The sequence below is a fragment of the Nicotiana tabacum genome, chromosome 9 (genome assembly GCF_000715075.1).
Source record: "Nicotiana tabacum cultivar K326 chromosome 9, ASM71507v2, whole genome shotgun sequence".
NCBI classification, from domain to species: domain Eukaryota; kingdom Viridiplantae; phylum Streptophyta; class Magnoliopsida; order Solanales; family Solanaceae; genus Nicotiana; species Nicotiana tabacum.
Window position 1 is genome coordinate 13,511,116 of NC_134088.1, and position 18,015 is coordinate 13,529,130.

The 18,015-nt window shown below is 39.4% G+C and overlaps 1 protein-coding gene across 3 annotated transcripts; it reads left to right on the top strand.

The window, feature by feature from the left end:
* Positions 1-1,192: 1,192 nt before the first annotated feature.
* Positions 1,193-17,707, top strand: LOC107824103 (rhazimal reductase 1). Of its 3 annotated transcripts, none has more exons than XR_012694744.1 (4): positions 1,200-1,700; positions 2,673-2,919; positions 3,770-3,921; positions 17,489-17,707. XR_012694744.1 is itself a non-coding variant. In XM_075221465.1 (3 exons), the coding sequence occupies exons 1-3, from the start codon at positions 1,381-1,383 to the stop codon at positions 7,941-7,943; spliced, it is 681 nt and encodes a 226-aa protein (XP_075077566.1). In that variant the 5' UTR covers positions 1,193-1,380; the 3' UTR covers positions 7,944-8,376. The 3 variants fall into 3 exon arrangements, 1 of the variants encoding a protein (XP_075077566.1); XR_012694743.1 differs by lacking the exon at positions 17,489-17,707 and adding an exon at positions 7,830-8,376 and having other exon boundaries at positions 1,202-1,700; XM_075221465.1 differs by lacking the exons at positions 3,770-3,921; positions 17,489-17,707 and adding an exon at positions 7,830-8,376 and having other exon boundaries at positions 1,193-1,700.
* The last annotated feature ends 308 nt before the right edge of the window (positions 17,708-18,015 follow it).

Below are 18,015 nucleotides of genomic sequence, written 5' to 3' on the forward strand. Positions count from 1 at the left end.
CAGAATTTACGAGGTTCGGCTAATTTTGCCTACTCCTCGGACACAACCAAATATTTTATTCCACTCCAAAAATACAAGTGAAATAATACTAAAGAGAGAAGATACAAATGCCTTAAACAGATGAGAAGGCAAATGAGAGGTGTGTTTCAATCCTAAACATTAGGCCTTCTTTTATAGGGGAAAAATCCCCCCCCAAACTTAACTCCCAACCAATGTGGGACTTTGGCATTTTGCCAAACTTCAACAAATCTCCACCTTGGCAAAATTCCACATTTTCAATTCTCTCTCAATAACAAATAGAAGTTCTGAGTAAATAGCAAACGTTGGTTTATACCCACTGTATATGTGAATTTATAGTTGAAGTACAACAGATGTAAGCCCTCATATAGATAAGTACAAATATATTGGATAAGTACAACAAATTCAAATTCTACTAATTATCCTAACAATATCAATGGATAAAACAGTAACACGCTAGCAAAGTTTGACATTTCCGCTCAATTCAATTCTAAACAGCTCAATATTTGTAGAAATTGGAATGGACTTTGCTATTTAACACATGTCTACTCTCGTTGCAATAGGTGTTTACAATGTATTGTAGTTGTTATGACTCCGTTGTGGTTTATTGCGCTTCACATGTTATTATCATTATTGTTCCCTTGCCGGGATGTTATTATCATTATTGTTCCCTTGCCGGGATGTTATTTTCATTATTGTTCCCTTGCCGGGATGTTGTCTTGTTATAATTGTTCCCTTGCCGGGATGTTGCTAGAATATAATTGTTCCCTTATCGGGATTCTTTTGTGATTAATGTTGATTTATGAAATGGGAGCGGGTTGCACTCCTGCAACAAGATATATGAAATGGGAGTGGGTTGCACGCCTACAACGAGATATGCTGGCACGCTTGCAACGAGATATGCTTGCACGCCTGCAACGAGATATGTGAAATGAGAGCGGGTTGCACGCATGCAACGAGATATATGAAATGGGAGCGGGTTACACGCCTGCAACGAGATATGTGAAATGGGAGCAGGTTGCACGCCTGCAACGAGAGTAGACATGTGTATGTATTTATTGAACAAATTGACAGGTAATTAAACAAGAACTTGACATAAATAGTGAAACAAAACGGTAAAAAAGATTAGAGTGGTTTTCCAGGAAAATTACAACCATGACTTTTGATGCAAACTAGAGTTCATTATAGACAACCTCCACCACACATTAAATCTATCACTTCAACAAGATAGGGCTAACAAGATAAGTTTTCACTAATTTTTCTGTATTGTTCCAATTTTATGAATTGTTCTCTTGACATAAAAAGAACGCTGGTTAAGATAACTACAAAGTCAGCAAGTACTTGATCATTATAATCATAGATATGGATATGAAGCAAGTATTTGTCCCAAGAGTTAAGCTGAATTCTGGTCATGAAAATTCCTTTATAGGCATGGGAACAGCACCTTCACTACCACCACTGAATGAATTAGTCGCCACATTTGTAGGTGCCATTGAAGCCGGCTATCGACACTTCGACACAGCCGCTGCCTATGGCTCTGAGGAGGCACTTGGCCTAGCAGTGGCGGAAGCGGTTCAACGTGGACTAATTATGAGCCGAAATGAAGTGTTCATTACCTCCAAATTATGGTGCACCAAAACACGCCACGACCTTGTTCTTCCCGCCCTCAAAAGATCTCTAGCGTAAGTTTTTTTTATTTTATTTTATAAAGCTAGGCAAATTCCGGATATATATATATATACACACACATGGAGGCCCACAGAGATACTAACGTGCAAATCGTCCGACTTGGTATAGAGGCGAAAGACTAATCAAACCGTTGGTTCCATCCGAAGTTTCCCTCGGGATAGTTGGAGCTCGAGCTCGCGTGCGAGTTCTATCGGTTAAAGCCAATGATTAAAGGCATCGGGCATAAGTCTTTTTTATAGAGCTAGCCAATATATATATACACACACCGAACATACTGCAAAATAGTCTAGAGTCGTTGTTGGAGCTAGTTTTATTTTTATTTTTTCATTTAATATCTAACCAATGAAGGATAGTGGTTCATGTTGTGTCCATGCCATTAAAGGTCGAACATTAGGGTTGAAGGTTAGGAGGTAGTTGAGCATTTTTCTATTTTGTACTAGGCGTGGGGCTAGCTTGATGTTGTTTAGACTGCTAGTATAATTCATGTTGTGTCCATACCACTTCCTCGTGTTCGTAGTACTATGCCATTAATATTGTTTAGTGTTAATTATTGCTCGTCTCTCTACTTTCCAGTTCCTACGTTGCTGGTGTTATCTTTCTGGCTTATGTTGTTGTTACTGATCTACTGTCTTTTTTGGTCTTCTTGAGCCGAGGGTATATCGGAAATTAAATAGCCTTTTTACTCCTCCGGAACAGGGATAAGATTTGTATACACATTACCCTCCCCAAACCCCACTGGTAGGATTTTACTGGGTTGTTGTTGTTGTATCTGACCAATGAATGCCAAACATTTCTACATTGTCAGTGCAGTTTAACCTGTGATAACACTTACCTGTCACTTTTACCAAGTTGCTAATTAGTAGTTCACCTGTAATTACCTTAAGAGTGACTGGATTGTGTAAATAATTTTTACACAATCATGATGTATAGAACTTAATTAAGCACATGTGAAAAAATGTTTGTAGGACGCTGGGGATGGATTACTTGGACTTGTACCTAATACATTGGCTAGTGACGACGAAAAAAGGTAATGATAAAGAGATAAGGTTTGCAAATGAGGAAGTAATACCATTTGACATGAGAGGAATATGGGAAGCCATGGAAGAATGTCACAGGTTAGGTTTGGCAAAGTCAATTGGTGTATGCAACTTCAGCTGCACAAAACTCTCTCAGCTCTTGCACCATGCTACCATTCCTCCTGCCGTTAACCAGGTAATTAAGGATTTAAGCTATATACATTTAGTGTAACATAGTGGTTTAACCTTTTACAGCATGTTAGTTCTTATTTCAATCAGGTCATAAACTAATGCTTATTAAAGTGTAATTATCTTGTCACCGTATAGAACTTTTAACACTCATTTGTGCTACATAAAATGTTCAATTGTTTTGAAATGTATTTATAGGAATTCTCATCAATCAGAGAATTCAAAAAGATAAATCTAAATTATAAATCACACGAGTGGAAAGATATTAACCAAGTTGAGATTCAAAAATAAAGTCTATATTAAATATTTAAAAAGATAAATTTAAATTATATGAAAGGAAAGATATTCAACACATTGTAGTTTGTTACTCATAATCGCTAGAATACTTTGTGTCTTGCTAATAAAGATACTTGAAATAACTTAGTTTAAGTATAAGTAGCATAATAGGTTTTAGGAATTAGTATTTTGAGTTTACTTACTTACTGGCTTGTAACAGTTTTCATAATTCTAAGGCCTAATAAAAAATTAATGCTTTATTAGTTTTAAACTTACTATATAAATATATTTTCCACATGCAAAATTTATTCGATACGGTTCGGTATTTTTTCGATTTATTTTTATAAAATAAAAAACCTACCCTAATTATCGGTACGATTATAGATTTATATAAAAACCTACGATTTCTTAAAAAGAAACCTAAAAATCAATTCGGTATGGTACGGTTCGGTTAGTTTAGTCGATTTTCAAATATCCATTGACACCTCTCCAAAAATATTCATTAACACCTCTACTTGGAGCTAATCGTTCATATTTGAATTCCTTTTGAAGTCTGATAGTCATCTAAATTCATGTTGCAGTCAAATTGTTGTCGCCGGCTAGCACTTGTTCCCACATCGAGAACAAGCTTCTCAATATTCTCTTTTGACATCTATACAAACTCTCGAGTCTCATGTTAATCAATATCGACCAGCAACTCCGGCTTTGATGGCTCGAAAGCTTTAATGCGAAGGTGATCATTTCCTCTTTCAATTCTGAGTCACTCTTTCCTTTTTCTTGTTTTTTTAGGTCTGTTTACCTTGAAAATGGTAATTACAATTGAATTTAATTTTGTGGTTTTAAAAATACGTGATATGTTTTTATGCTAGTTGTTTAGGCAATAGATGTTAAGTAAGAGATCAGAAAATGAGATAAGAGCTTGTAGATAGTATAATGACCAAACCGAATGGCTGAAAATCAGGGCCTCGAGCTGGCGTATACGGTCCTCGAGGTTGAGTCGGATGCTCGGCTAGGGGCAGTCGAGGGGGGGTCGGGATTAACAGTTATGATAAAATCAATGATGGTTCTTTATGGCCAATAATAAGCAATAAATGAAGAACAATAAATAGAACACAATGGATGTAAGCAATAATGCAAGTAATGAGAGCAAGAGAATATGTTAGAGAGCAGAGAGAATGCTCTTGTGTATTCAATATTAAGCATCGGATCCCTTACAAAATGACAATGATCCCCTTTATATATCAGAGGGAATCCCAAAATAGTACAAATGTATTTATTACAAATATATGGGGATGGTACAACCATTTAAAGCCTTGATCCGGGTCTGAATTAGCCCACTAGGCTTTGCCAGCTCTAGCTACACGCCTTGGGAACTTCCCACTTTTTTGCCATAACCATCGATCTGTATTACCCCGAGGTCGGGCGTCGATAGCCCTTCGGGTGTAAATCTCGATCGTAGCTTCGAGCCTTTGACAACGTGCTTACCGAGCGTCGTAATGATCAAAAATTGGATCCTCCAATTTTACCATATACAAATAGTCCCCGCGTTTCCTAGAACGAAGTGATAGGAAATGGTTTCGAACTTCTACTCCTAAGGCACTGTTACCATGATGTTAGCCTATCAGAGGATTAAATGTCATAACTCAAAAGCAGCGCAAGGGTCACCGTCAACACGACTATCGAGAAGCTCACGAACCTTTATTGGTTCGGCTTATTCGCTGCCCATACGACTTCTATAAATACCCCAATTGCTTAGTGACTCGCACTTTTGTGATTCCTTCAAGATTTCAAATCCAAATCCATCTTCCTCTACGCTTCTTTATCTTTTGTTTTTGGTTTCTTACCTTCCTTATTGAGAAAAAGAAAACTTTTAGTCGTCATGGCCAGAACCTCCAAGACAGTACCTTGGAAAGACGAAGCTGCTTCTTCATCTCGAACATCCAAGAATAAATCCAATGGTAAGCTCAAAATGGCTCCTACCGTCGAACAGTGTACACCCACCGAGTTCGATAGTATGAAGGATTTTTCCATCAATAGACCTTCATCTACGCCGGGTCAATGCGAACAAGTGTCCCAGTTCATTAGCATTGTGAAGGATATAGACAAAGTGCGGGCAGACTGCCTGTTACAACCCATATCCACATGTGTTAGTTCATACCATATATTAGTTAACATAAATCCAAGAAGGAATTATCTTTGAGATGATAAGAAGTCAATCCTATTGGTCTTAAGTGATACAAGAGTGTATAAGGGTGATTAACCAGTATTAGAAGTTAAACGAATCAAGGATGTTGTAACTCGAATTTTCAGGTAATCTAGCGGTGCTTAATACACTCAAGAGGTCATTTATGAAGGTATTTTAATCATATAATATTCGTATCATAAGTCTTGAAGTCAAACGAGTTATGAAACAAAAGTCGACAAACGTTGTCGCAACTTAGGTTCATAATATTACTTAAACATTAGGTCAAATTTTCTAATCTTTTCTCATAATTTACAAGGAATTATGGGGTGATCTACCAACCAAATTAAAGATCTATGAGTCTCGTTTCCAACGCATTAAACCTTTCATCGATACGATCTCGGAGTAGAGATATATTCGCGTTTTCGCGAGACTGCGCCAAGCACCTCTCTATGGGGCCCACTAAGGCGGTTTAAGATATTTGGACCTATATAGGATGCCTCCAACCCGTTTTAAGTCATTTCTTTTCACTATTTTCAGACCTTAGAACCCTAGGAACATCCTCTCAAGGTTCTCTCAAGATTCAAGACCCAAAAAAGGGCAAACAATACAAATCGAGTGTCGGGAATTCCGTGACGCTAGTAAGTCTCTTGTTCTTCTTGTTGTTGCTCATTTTTGTGTCGTTTCAGCTCATGTGGGAGGTTGTTTTAAAGGGTTTATGTTCTGTAAATACTCCCTCATGTTCTTAATATCAATCCTAGGTGATTTCAAGCCTTCTAAAGTGATTCTAGTGCCGAAAAACACTAATTGATCGCTAGTTTCGCTTTTTTGTTGTTGTGGCAGCATTGGAGGGATATTTCATGGAAATTTAAGGTCAAATTGGAGTTGTTCTTTCTGTATAAAGGTAAGGAACCTCTTACTCTATGTCACACCTCCTTTTTGCGCGCCCGGCCCCGAAGGGTAAGATGCGCGGGTGGAGTTTTTCCAATTTAAGTGACAATATTCGAAATGGGATTATTTATTTAATTCAGAGTCGCCACTTGGGAAAGGTTTGGCTTCTGGTGTCCCAAGTCACCGGTTTATCTTGAATCCCGAATCGAGGAAATTTTCGACTTTTCCAAATGAAGTCTGCGAACCAGAAATTCTAAGTAAGGAATTCTGTTGACCCGAGGGAAGGTGTTAGGCACCCTCGAATCCCGTGGTTCTAGCACGGTCGCTTAAATTGTTATAATGGCTAAATATCTGATTTAAATACATGTTGTGACTTATGTGCTTTTATTAAGTTTAAACCGCTTTTATTATTATCATTTATTTTATAGAATTGCAACGTCGTGAAAATGCATCTCGAACCACGTCACAATCAATGCACCCGTAGTTGTTAATGCATTTCGACTCCGTTGAGATTTGGATTCGGGTCACATCAATGTGCACTCGAGTTTAAGAACGTAATTTAATTAAGCCGTGCCTAAAGAGTCTAACGCGTTATTATTTTTGTAGAAGGCCATGAAATTCGCTAAACGGCCTATCCTGGACTCTAAATAATTATTATGGTTATTTATTGAGGGCCCCGCAATTTTGCATTTTTATTTGGCGAGGCTCGCCTCTATTTTAGAAAAGGATATCCTAAAGTGGCTACATTTCTAATACATTTGTCTCTAGGAAAATAAAGGAGAAAAATACTAAACTTACTTGTTTAAGCAACTAACATACTAAATCCCTACTATATATGATGAATCCAAATTTTTGCTTGATTGCCTAATTGGTTGTTTATGAGGTAAGAATTATCTCATGCCTCATCTTTAAGGAGTGAATAAGCTTTGTTAATTTGCTAAGAGGGTTGCTAATAACGTACACTAAATTTGCAAAAAAACGATCTTCCAGTTCGAATTGCAAAACTAGCTCATTTGGGCTTGATAAATGAAATCAGTTGTTTATTAGGAAAACCACTGTTAATTGAACTCAAAAATAGTCGCGTTATTTCGAAACGATGAATCTATATTGAAGCCCATATCGAAACTATGTAGAAACAAGTAGTCCAATAACAGGGTCAGCATACATTATTACCCTGTTAACGTAATACCGCATGAGAATTAGTTCGGGGTTCACTTATCTTGAATTCAAATAGAAACGAATGTAGCAGATTCGATGGTTCAGAGATCTAGGCAAAAATACATACATATGCTTGCTATGATTCTATGTTATGATATCATAACTGAAACAAAACTAACAGTTGCATGCTTAAAAAAAACACATCTGATCTATCAAGCCAATTCTATCTAATTGTTCATCTCAACTTAGAATATATGTTAATTTATACAGAATGTTTGCAGTTTGCAGTTAAACAAATACAGGCTAAACTAACATTCAACCTATTTTGAACACCAGTATTATAACATAAACAGATGTTCATTTCTTTATTTCTGCTTCAACTTCAAACTTTCAACAACACATGGTTTCAGGAGTTGTGTACCTGGAAATATTTGACAATTGAAGAAGAGGGAAATCAACAGAGTAACAATGGCAACAGGTGCAGCAGCAATAACAGCAGGCAACAAACAGGGCAGTGGAAATAGAAAACCCCAGATAGGCCAAACTTCAAGAAGTAACCCAATGCAAACTAACAACCAGTGAGCTCAGTTTAAACTTGAAAGGAACAGAATAAGCAGAGGAACAGATGAAATCCAGATGACAATATGAAGAAAACAGTTCCTGATTTTCCTATCCTTTCTCCCTTGTATCTGCCTGTGTGTGTTAATAAGGATGTATTCAGCTCTCTCTTCTCAAATCTATCCTTTCTCTGTATGCTCTCTATCTCCTCTAATATCAGGTGTTCTCTCTCTTTCCAACTGAAGGAAGTCTGTGTCTCTCCCTCTATGTGTCTTCCCTCCCCTGTATATATCAGATGTCTCCTCCTTCTCAGAACTGATGGAAGTCTGTGACTATGCCTAATCCCCTTTCCCTCTGTGTTCACTTTTTAATATCAGGTGGTGTCCCTTTTCTTTTTCTCATATCTTCTCTATCTGTGTCTCTCTATGTGCCCTCTCGCTCTAATCTCTGTATCTATTCTTCTTTTATAAGCCTTAACATTACCCCTTTTAACAGCCTGTTTAGAATATCACAACACCCCTCCCATGTGCCTTCCATTTTCAGATTCCAATTGGCTAATTAAGTATGAACAAAACCCATGATATTCCCTGGCAGACTCACTTTAAGTAATGTTTATTATTTCTGAGGTTAAAGTAGAGTATGGGCAGCAGAATGTAGTCTGACAGCATATGCTGTCAAACTATTTTAATTAAAAAGGACATTTATGCACATGTTGTGCACAAATGCACATGACATCAATTCAGATTACAGTTACAGACCAAGCCTTAGGTTTCTGAAACCACATTAACAACTATAAGTAACTGAACTTAGTTCTTAATTGATTCAGGCAATGTTCAACAGAAGCAAATCGATTTATTTTTGTTCAGACAGTTGAAACTAATTGACGACACATGTCGACTCGACTATATTAGTTATAACACGTACAATCGACACCAAAATCAGACATTCAAAAATATAGGACACATGATTCGAATTGTACTGACTAAACAGAATTGTGCTTCGAGGAATCAGTTAATCAGTACAAATTTGGAATTCAACTAATTGCACAACAAATACATACATACACACTATCAGAACAAGTAGAAGAAGATACTCAATCAAACAACAAAGGTTCAGGCAAAGTGGACAGGGCATAGTTGATAAAATTCGGGGACAACAACAACAATAAAAGCCTTTCAAACAAACATGGACTAATAGAACAAAGAAAAGAGAACAGAACTCACCTCAAATCCCGAAAAATCAAAACCTTAACTCGGACTCGGACAGACCTTTCTTAAGGCTGAACGGACTTTAATCGAAGTGTTTCTCAGATGAGAAACACTTCGATTAAGGTCCATTAGACCTTAATCCTTTGGTTTGAACAAGACACGGCCCATCGACGAGGAACCTTATGTTTCCAAAATCAGATCTGGGATTCGTGCTTCCCTGGTCAGATTCGGACCAAACCAAGCATGGTTTGGTCACGAGGGGGGTCAGGGGAGTGTCTGGTGTGAAGCTGGGGTTAAACGGTGTAGATCGAGTTTTGACTCGAATCTTCAAATGAAGATTCGAGAAGGTGGGATGGGATTCGAATTACGTGGTTAGCAGATCCGTGTTCTGGATGGCAAGGGGGTTCTATGGTGTTAAGGGTAGGTTCACCGGCGTCCATGCCGCCGGCTTTCATGGTGAAGGATACAGGGGCGGCTAGGGTTTGAAGGGGACGGGTTTGGTGAAGACGAAGGCTGGGGTGTTGGATAGGGGGGGCAGGGTATGGTAAAGGGTTTATATAGTTAGTGGGTAGGTGGATCCTGGCCGTTGGATGAGGTGTGACGAAGGGCCAGGATCCTTCGACTAACGGGGAACGGTGTCGTTTCAAGGGTAAAGGGTTTGGGTTGGTCCGGGGGAGACGGGTCGGGTTCCTTAGTGGGTTATGGGGAATCGATCTTGACCGTTGATCAATTTGAGATCAACGGCCCTGATCAACCTGTATTAATACGACGTCGTTTGGACGCTCTGGGTGTTTAGCTGGTGTGGACCGGGCAGGCCTGGTTTTGGGCTGTTTGTTTGGGCCAATTTTAATAAATTGGCCCAATCCGGAAGAAGAAGATTTTTTTATTATTATTATTATTTCTTTTCCTTCTTTATTTTAAAAAACAAAACTAAGCAAAATCAAATTAAAATTAAATACACACTCAATACAATTATTTGCACACACACTAAAATATTTCAAAACAGGTAAAATCAAACAAAACAAAATCACGGACGAAGATGCCTATTTATGATTTTCTATTTAACGACCGGATTACGGTTCGAATTATGCATGACACACACATTTTTTTGTATTTTGTTTTAAATAATAAAAAATACAAATGGGCAAAAGTCACAAATAAATCAACAAAGTGCCGTACAGAAATCCAAAAATTGTACAGCAGGACCAAATTTTTTTTTTTTTATTCTTTTGGAGCGATTGTCGCACAAAACAAAAATCACGTGCTCACAGTTGCCCCTCTTTGTTCGGAAACACGAAGAGTTTTCGTGCAAAGATAAAGTGAGCGTGTATGAGCGATTTTTGCCTATGAACTACTCCGTATGAAGCATGTTTTTTGAAAGATCTGACCGAATCTTGCTTCAAAGATTTCCTACATATCCTGGGCTAAACAGGAATCAGGTCAATGTAGTTCGGGAAAATTTTGGTAGCTGGGACTCCCATGGGATTGCAATGCTTGTTGTTACTGCTGCTGCTGTCGTCACTGCTGCGTCACTGACCGCCTTATTACAACCAAACGAAAATTGGAAACTGAACTAACTACTTATATGCATGTCAACTGCTAGTTACAAGATTCCTATCTATGATTCTTTTATGACTTGATCTTGGGTCTTAGCTGATTCTGCTTGTAGACTCCGATCTGAATCTTGATGCTTGCGAGTTGCGGCGACTTGTTTAATCTCTGAGATACTGAGTGAGACGCGATTGGCAGGGTTCAGAACCTTAACCAAATGTTGGAGTCAATCTGCCTTCCTTTTAATCCGATATCTCGGGACATCTTTTTTTTTTCTTTTTCTTCTTTGATTCCGAACTGGGACTCATCTCGTGGGTCGTTTCGATCCATGTGGCTCGAGGTTAGACCTGCGGGAGAAAACAAACGAACGAAATTTTCTGCCCCAGTTTCACTAGGAAAATTTCGTTAATTATTCGCCAGGAAGTTCATAAAATTAGTGAGAAAGGATATGCATGCTCAGTTCAGGGTTGGAGCCCTGATACCGACTAGCTGGGGAGAGGTTCGGTTTTAGACTCGGAACTCTGATACTGACCAACTGGGGAAAAGTTCAGCTTAGGGTTTAAAACCCTAATGCTGACTAAAGGAAGAAGCTCAGTTTAGGGTTTAAAACCCTAATGCTGGCTGAATGGAAAAAGTTCAGTTTAGGGTTTAAAACCCTAATGCTGACTAAAGGAAAAATTCAGTTTAGGGTTTAAAACCCTAATGCTGATTAAGGGAAAAATTCAGTTTAGGGTTTAAAACCCTAATGCTGATTAAAGGAAAAATTCAGTTTAGGGTTTAAAACCCTAATGCTGACTGCATGGAAAAGCTCAGTTTAGGGTTTAAAACCCTAATGCTGGCTGAATGAAAAAAGTTCGGTTTAGGGTTTAAAACCCTAATGCTGACTAAAAGGAAAATTCAGTTTAGGGTTTAAAACCCTAATGCTGATTGCATGGAAAAACTCAGTTTAGGGTTTAAAACCCTAATGCTGGTTGAATGGAAAAAGTTCAGTTTAGGGTTTAAAACCCTAATGCTGATTAAAGGAAAAATTCGGTTTAGGGTTTAAAACCCTAATGCTGACTGCATGGAAAAGCTCAGTTTAGGGTTTAAAACCCTAATGCTGGCTAAAAGAAAAATTCAGTTTAGGGTTTAAAACCCTAATGCTGATTATATGGAAAAGCTCAGTTTAGGGTTTAAAACCCTAATGCTGGCTAAAGGAAAGAGTTCAGTTTAGGGTTTAAAACTCTAATGCTGACTAAAAAGAAAAAGTTCAGTTTAGGGTTTAAAACCCTAATGCTGGCTAAAGGAAAAATTCAGTTTAGGGTTTAAAACCCTAATGCTGATTATATGGAAAAGCTCAGTTTAGGGTTTAAAACCCTAATGCTGGCTAAAGGAAAGAGTTCAGTTTAGGGTTTAAAACCCTAATGCTGACTAAAAGGAAAAAGTTCAGTTTAGGGTTTAAAACCCTAATGCTGACTGAAAGGAAAAAGTTCAGTTTAGGGTTTAAAACCCTAATGCTGACTGAAAGGGAAAGGTTCAGTTTATGGTTTAAAACCCTAATGCTGACTGGAAGGAAAAGCTCAGTTTAGGGTTTAAAACCCTAATGCTGGCTAAAGGAAAAAGTTCAGTTTAGGGTTTAAAACCCTAATGCTGACTGGCTGGGGACAAAGTTCGAGAATACTAAACGATCTATTTTTGAGTTTTCTTGTTTTAATAGAAGATAAAAGGGGGTTTCATGAAAACTTACCTTTCGAGTGAATTCATCATTGCTGAAGTACTTCCTGTACCCGTGTACCTTCTTCTTTGGGCGACACCTGCTTCTTGCACGGTTGTCTTGGATTAGACCTGTTTCAACCTTTCAGACAAAGAATCACTTGTTAGTTCGGAAATGACGGTCAGTTTGGTGACCTTGATCGTTCCCAGTTGCTTTCTTGCGTCTTTATTTCTATTGTGAAATTCCGCCATTGATTTGATTCAAATGGCGAAACCCTTTTAGACTGCTCAGGCTTGTATTTCCAGATTCTGCGATGATTTGCCTCGTAAGGCCTCTTTTTTTTTTTTTTCTCTTTTTGTCCCGTTTTGATTGGAGGTTCTCAACGGGGATTTTATTGGATGTATTCTGTGGGCATTTGTACAAAAGGAAGCTCTGTGGGGGAATATTTACGAAGTGGATTCTTTGTGCGGATTTGTACAATGGGGCATGCTGGGTATTTGTTTCAAAATGAGTTTCCCAGGGTTCGTTGGGGTAAGCTTGTTGGGGAATATTTACAAAGGGACTCGCTGGGGATGTGCTGAGGAAATTCCAACGGGGATTTTTTTTTCATATTGGGGAGACTCTGTGGGAGATTGTACAAAAGGAGAGACTCTGTGGGGATTTGTACAGGGGGAGACTCTGTGGGGATTTGTCCGAAGGCGGACTTGCTGGGGAAGATTTCTCTCTTTCCTCTTTACTTTAAACACCATCAAACGTCATGATCCATCAGGCTTGGGCAATCGTACCAACGAAATGAGGCGCTTTCCTTCATGAGACGGGATTTCGTGCAAACAAACCTGCCACCTGCCCTTTCCGGTGTATCCTGAACTTGGGGTTAAAACACAAAAGGGATTTGAAGAGAAGCAAAGAAAGGAGAACACAAATTCCAGGAAGGGAGTGTCCCTTTTGGGACGAGAAAGACTTATCTGAGGAAGATAATGCTGGCTTTAAATGACATGACATGCTCTTTGGACTGGACGTCTGACCTTCTAAGAACTTGCGTTTCCCTGAACCAGAACGGATCTGTGATTCCAAACCGGTGGAACTTTACCGAGACCTCCTTGGGGTGGAGTCATTCTTTTTCGGCCAACAGCGCCCTTTGCGGGTTTTCGCCGGCTGACCTCTCCCATTTCTCTTCCTGTCATCGCTTGATAGCACTCTTTGCGAGTTTTTACTAAACAAGCTCTCTCATTTTGGTTTCTCTACTCCCGTCGCCTCGTGGTGCCCGAAGGTTTTCACCGACGAGACTCTCTCATTTTATCTCTCTCAATTCAGAGTGTGCCGGTCTCCACTTGTGACGCTCATTGGTTCCCCACTATCTTTGGTAATTGATCTGAAAGCTTGTGCTTGGTAAAGTGAAGTAGATATTACTAACTTCTAAACTGCTCGATGTGCCCCGGTTTCAATCTCAGGGTGAATGAGATTTTATTGTTGGTGTGACTGAACCTCAGGGAGAGGCTGCCTATGTATCCTTTCGGAATCAAGTCAAACGTAGTTCAGGCCTCAATCAATTTTTGTTTTTTTTTATTCTTCTTTTTTTTTGTAGAGAGGATTGGGTAGTATTTGGGAGTAGTGGGGGATAAAACCTTCGCCATTTTCAAATGTGTCAGGACCACTGGAGTATGATCTAGACGTAGTATCTCTTGACTGCATCTGCATTTACTGCTGTGTCGGGGTCATTTCCTTCGATATCACCTAAATACAATGCTCCTCTCAGCAATATCTTCCTTACGATGTATGGGCCTTTCCAATTTGGGGCAAACTTTCCTTTTGCTTCTTCATGATGTGGCAGAATGCGCCTTAGTACCAACTGACCTACTTCGAAATTCCTGGGCCGGACTTTCTTGTTGTAAGCACGAGCCATTCTTCATTGGTACAACTGTCCGTGACAAACTGCGGTCATTCGCTTTTCATCAATCAAAGTCAATTGCTCTAGCCGAGTCTTGACCCACTCGCTGTCCTCGATTTCTGCTTCGACAATGGTTCGAAGCGAAGGAATTTCTACCTCAGCCGGTATTACAGCCTCGGTCCCATAAACCAAAAGATAAGGAGTCGCTCCTACTGATGTGCGTACCGTAGTGCGATACCCCAATAATGCAAAAGGTAACTGCTCATGCCACTGTCGGGAACTTTGGATCATTTTCCTCAAAATCTTCTTGATGTTTTTGTTTGCCGCTTCCACAGCACCATTGGCTTTCGGCCGATAAGGAGTAGAGTTCCTATGCGTTATCTTGAACTGCTCGCATACATCTCCCATCAAGTGACTGTTCAAGTTTGCTGCATTATCTGTAATGATAGTCGCAGGAATACCGAAACGGCAGATAAGATTTGAGTGTACAAAATCCACTACAGCTTTTTTAGTGACCGACTTGAGAGTGACAGCTTCTACCCATTTTGTGAAGTAATCGATGGCAACCAATATAAACCTGTGTCCATTCGAAGCCTTTGGTTTGATTGGTCCAATGACGTCCATGCCCCAGGCGACAAATGGCCAAGGTGCGGACATGGGATGCAGTTCCGTGGGAGGTGCATGAATCAAATCACCGAGCACCTGACACTGATGACACTTCCGAACGAAGCTAAAGCAATCCTTGTAAGCACTTGATTTTTGCTTCACGGACAGTCACTCCAAAAGAAATAGTAACAAAGGACCTCGCTGTACAATTTTCAATTTTCCGTAACGTGTGCTGCTAGTCATGTGTGGTTCTGTCCATTTTGTCCATTTTTACATTATTAAACAAAATACAAAATGTGTATGTCCTGGTAATTAGACCATAATTCATTCAGTAAAAGAAAAATTCACAAAAATATTCTAGAGTGCGATTTAACCTATTTAAATATTTTGATAATTATGTTTGTTTGAATTTCATTTTATTTTTAGTTTTAAGATTAGAAAAAGAAAAAGGAAAAAAGAAAGGGAGAAAAGAATGAAGAAAACGGTTTGGGCCAAGGAAATAAACCAAAAATAGGCCCAAACCAATTCGATCAGGTCCAGTCCAAAACCGGCTGCCCAGGCACCTCCTGAAACGACGTCGTTTCAGGCAAATCAATCTGAGCCGTCCGTCCCAGCCGATCCAACGGTTCAGGACCTCTTTCAGCGACCCATGTTCAAACCCGACCCAAATAACCAGCCTGACCCAACCCCTCACTTAAACCAAACGACCCCGTTTAACTACCAAACGACCCCGTCTCATGTCTCATCCTCAGATCCAAGCCGTTGAGATCATCTGATCTAACGGCTCAGATCCAATCAGACTCCCCATATATAAACTCAACCCTTCACCCCACGCCCCCTATCCGAACCCCACCCCTCACTCGTCTCCTTCCCCGAGCTGAAACCCCAAACCCTAGCAAGCCGCCCTAGCTTCCCCTCCACCAAAACCCGGCGGCACGAACGCCGGTGACCACCCCCTTCACACCCCTAAAGCATCCAACCACCCTGAACACGAATCCACTAACCACGAACCTCGAATCACCTCCTATCGTCTCGAATCTGGATTTGAAGATTCGAGACAAAACTCGATCTATGCCAAACCACCCCATCTTCATACCAGACACTCCCCTGACCTTCCTCGTGACCAAACCAAGCTTGGTTTGGTCCGAATCTACCCACAACTCCCTAAAAATCAGATCTGGAAATCCAGACCTTAGAACACATGCACCTGGGGAATCTGGCCGGCCTTGACAAGGGTTTGAGGTCTAATAGACCTTAATCAAGGTGTTCTCATGTGAGAACACCCTGATTAAAGTTTGTTCGGCTTCAAGAGTTCGAAGTTGAGTCAGGTTTGGGTCATTTTGATTTCAAACTCTTTTTGGTAAGTTTTCCTTTCTTTAGTTTTATTTCTAATTAAGTTGTCAGCATATTTCTTTGTGTTTGTTTGTTATTTTGTTATTTTTCATTCAGATTTCTTCCATCTCTGTTAAAGGCCTTTTTATTTGGCCAATTGTCTTCTGTTTGTGTTCTGAATATACCCTGTGATATACGTGCTCATCAATTAGATTAGTCGTCAAACGAGTTTAAATCACATAAGTTCCCAGTGTTTGAACAAATTTGTTTGAAGTCATTCGGGACTCTATACGTGTTGTTTATATGAACGATTGATTGTTATGTGTTACGATTAATATAGTCGAGTCGATATATGTCGTCAATTAGTTTCAATCGTTAATGGTAACAACTTGATTCGTATTGCTTATTTCTGCTGTGATCGTATTTGAGTCCCATTAGGAACTGAATTGTATTGCCTATTGACTTTGTTCAAAATCGAATTAAAGAACATCTAGGGGAAAGGTTATAATGGCAGATTCAGACTTTGATTTTAAAACACGATGCCATTTGGTTTAGACCGTGGGCAACATGTGTATGGTTAGCTTTAAGGAATTAAAATAATTGGACAGCATGTGCTGTCAGATTATATTCCTACTGCCCATACTTTGGTTAAATAAACAAGTGATCAGTACACTTTAACAACCAAAAAGAGAGAGGGGCTGTCAGGGATTTCATGGGAGCTTGGTTATTTAAAACAAGTGAGTGGAAAAGCAACAGGGGGGGCAATTTTGAGTTGTAAAACAGACTGTAAAGTGTTAAGGTTAGGCTATAAAAGAGGAGACCTTCCATTAGAAAGGGGGTTCATTTTTTTGAGTCTTGAGAGATTCTGTGAGTAAGAAAACTGAAAAGGAAAAACAGGAATAAATTTCAAAACATTGTGAATGAGTATTGTCTAGAAGAAACTGTGTAAGAGTCCAGTTTGATCAGGTTGTCTTCGTGGTTTTTGCTTTTCTGTCGTTTGCCAAGCTTTCTTGTGGTCACTGGATTTCTGTTGCTGTTACATTCAACATTCTGGGCTGTTATTTCCTACTCTGTTTTTCTGGGATTGTTTATTTGTTGCTCGACTCCTTGCTGAGCTTCATCATTGTTGGCTGGTCGTTGTTGCTGTGTTGTTGCTGTGAATCTGCTGTGCTGTTGTTTGCTGTGTACTATTCAGCTGATCCTTTTCCTTCTTCTTTTGTTCCTCTATACCAGGTACACAACTAATACTGTCCATGTAATTTGAAAGTCGAGCATGAATACAAAAGGGAAGATTTGAAGACATCTATGTCCATATGTAGTTGCTATATAGATGATTATGTAGTGTGTAATGGTTTACAATCTTGTTTGGGTATTGGAGTTGGTCCTTTCATATAGTGAATACAAAAAATGTAGTATGGTTTAATATCATATGTTGGTTAGGTTAACAGACAAAAGGATTGGCAGTATACTAGGCTATGTCTTGGAAATTAGTTGTGTTTTGTAATTAGCATTCTCTTTTAATGCATGTCAAAGAATAAAACTATCCGCCTTAGTTAATTTTCATTCTCTTTTGATAAACTGCCTCGTTATAATTATCAAGCCACACCCTTATAACAATTAGCACAAGTCCGCGCCCCTCAACCTTATGAAGGTCGAGCCCAGGTCAAAACAGACCAAACAGACCCGCCTCGGATAAACAGTGGCCCAGGTCTGGCCCATCCCGCATGAGCTGGATTTGGGCCCATAATATTCGATCAGCT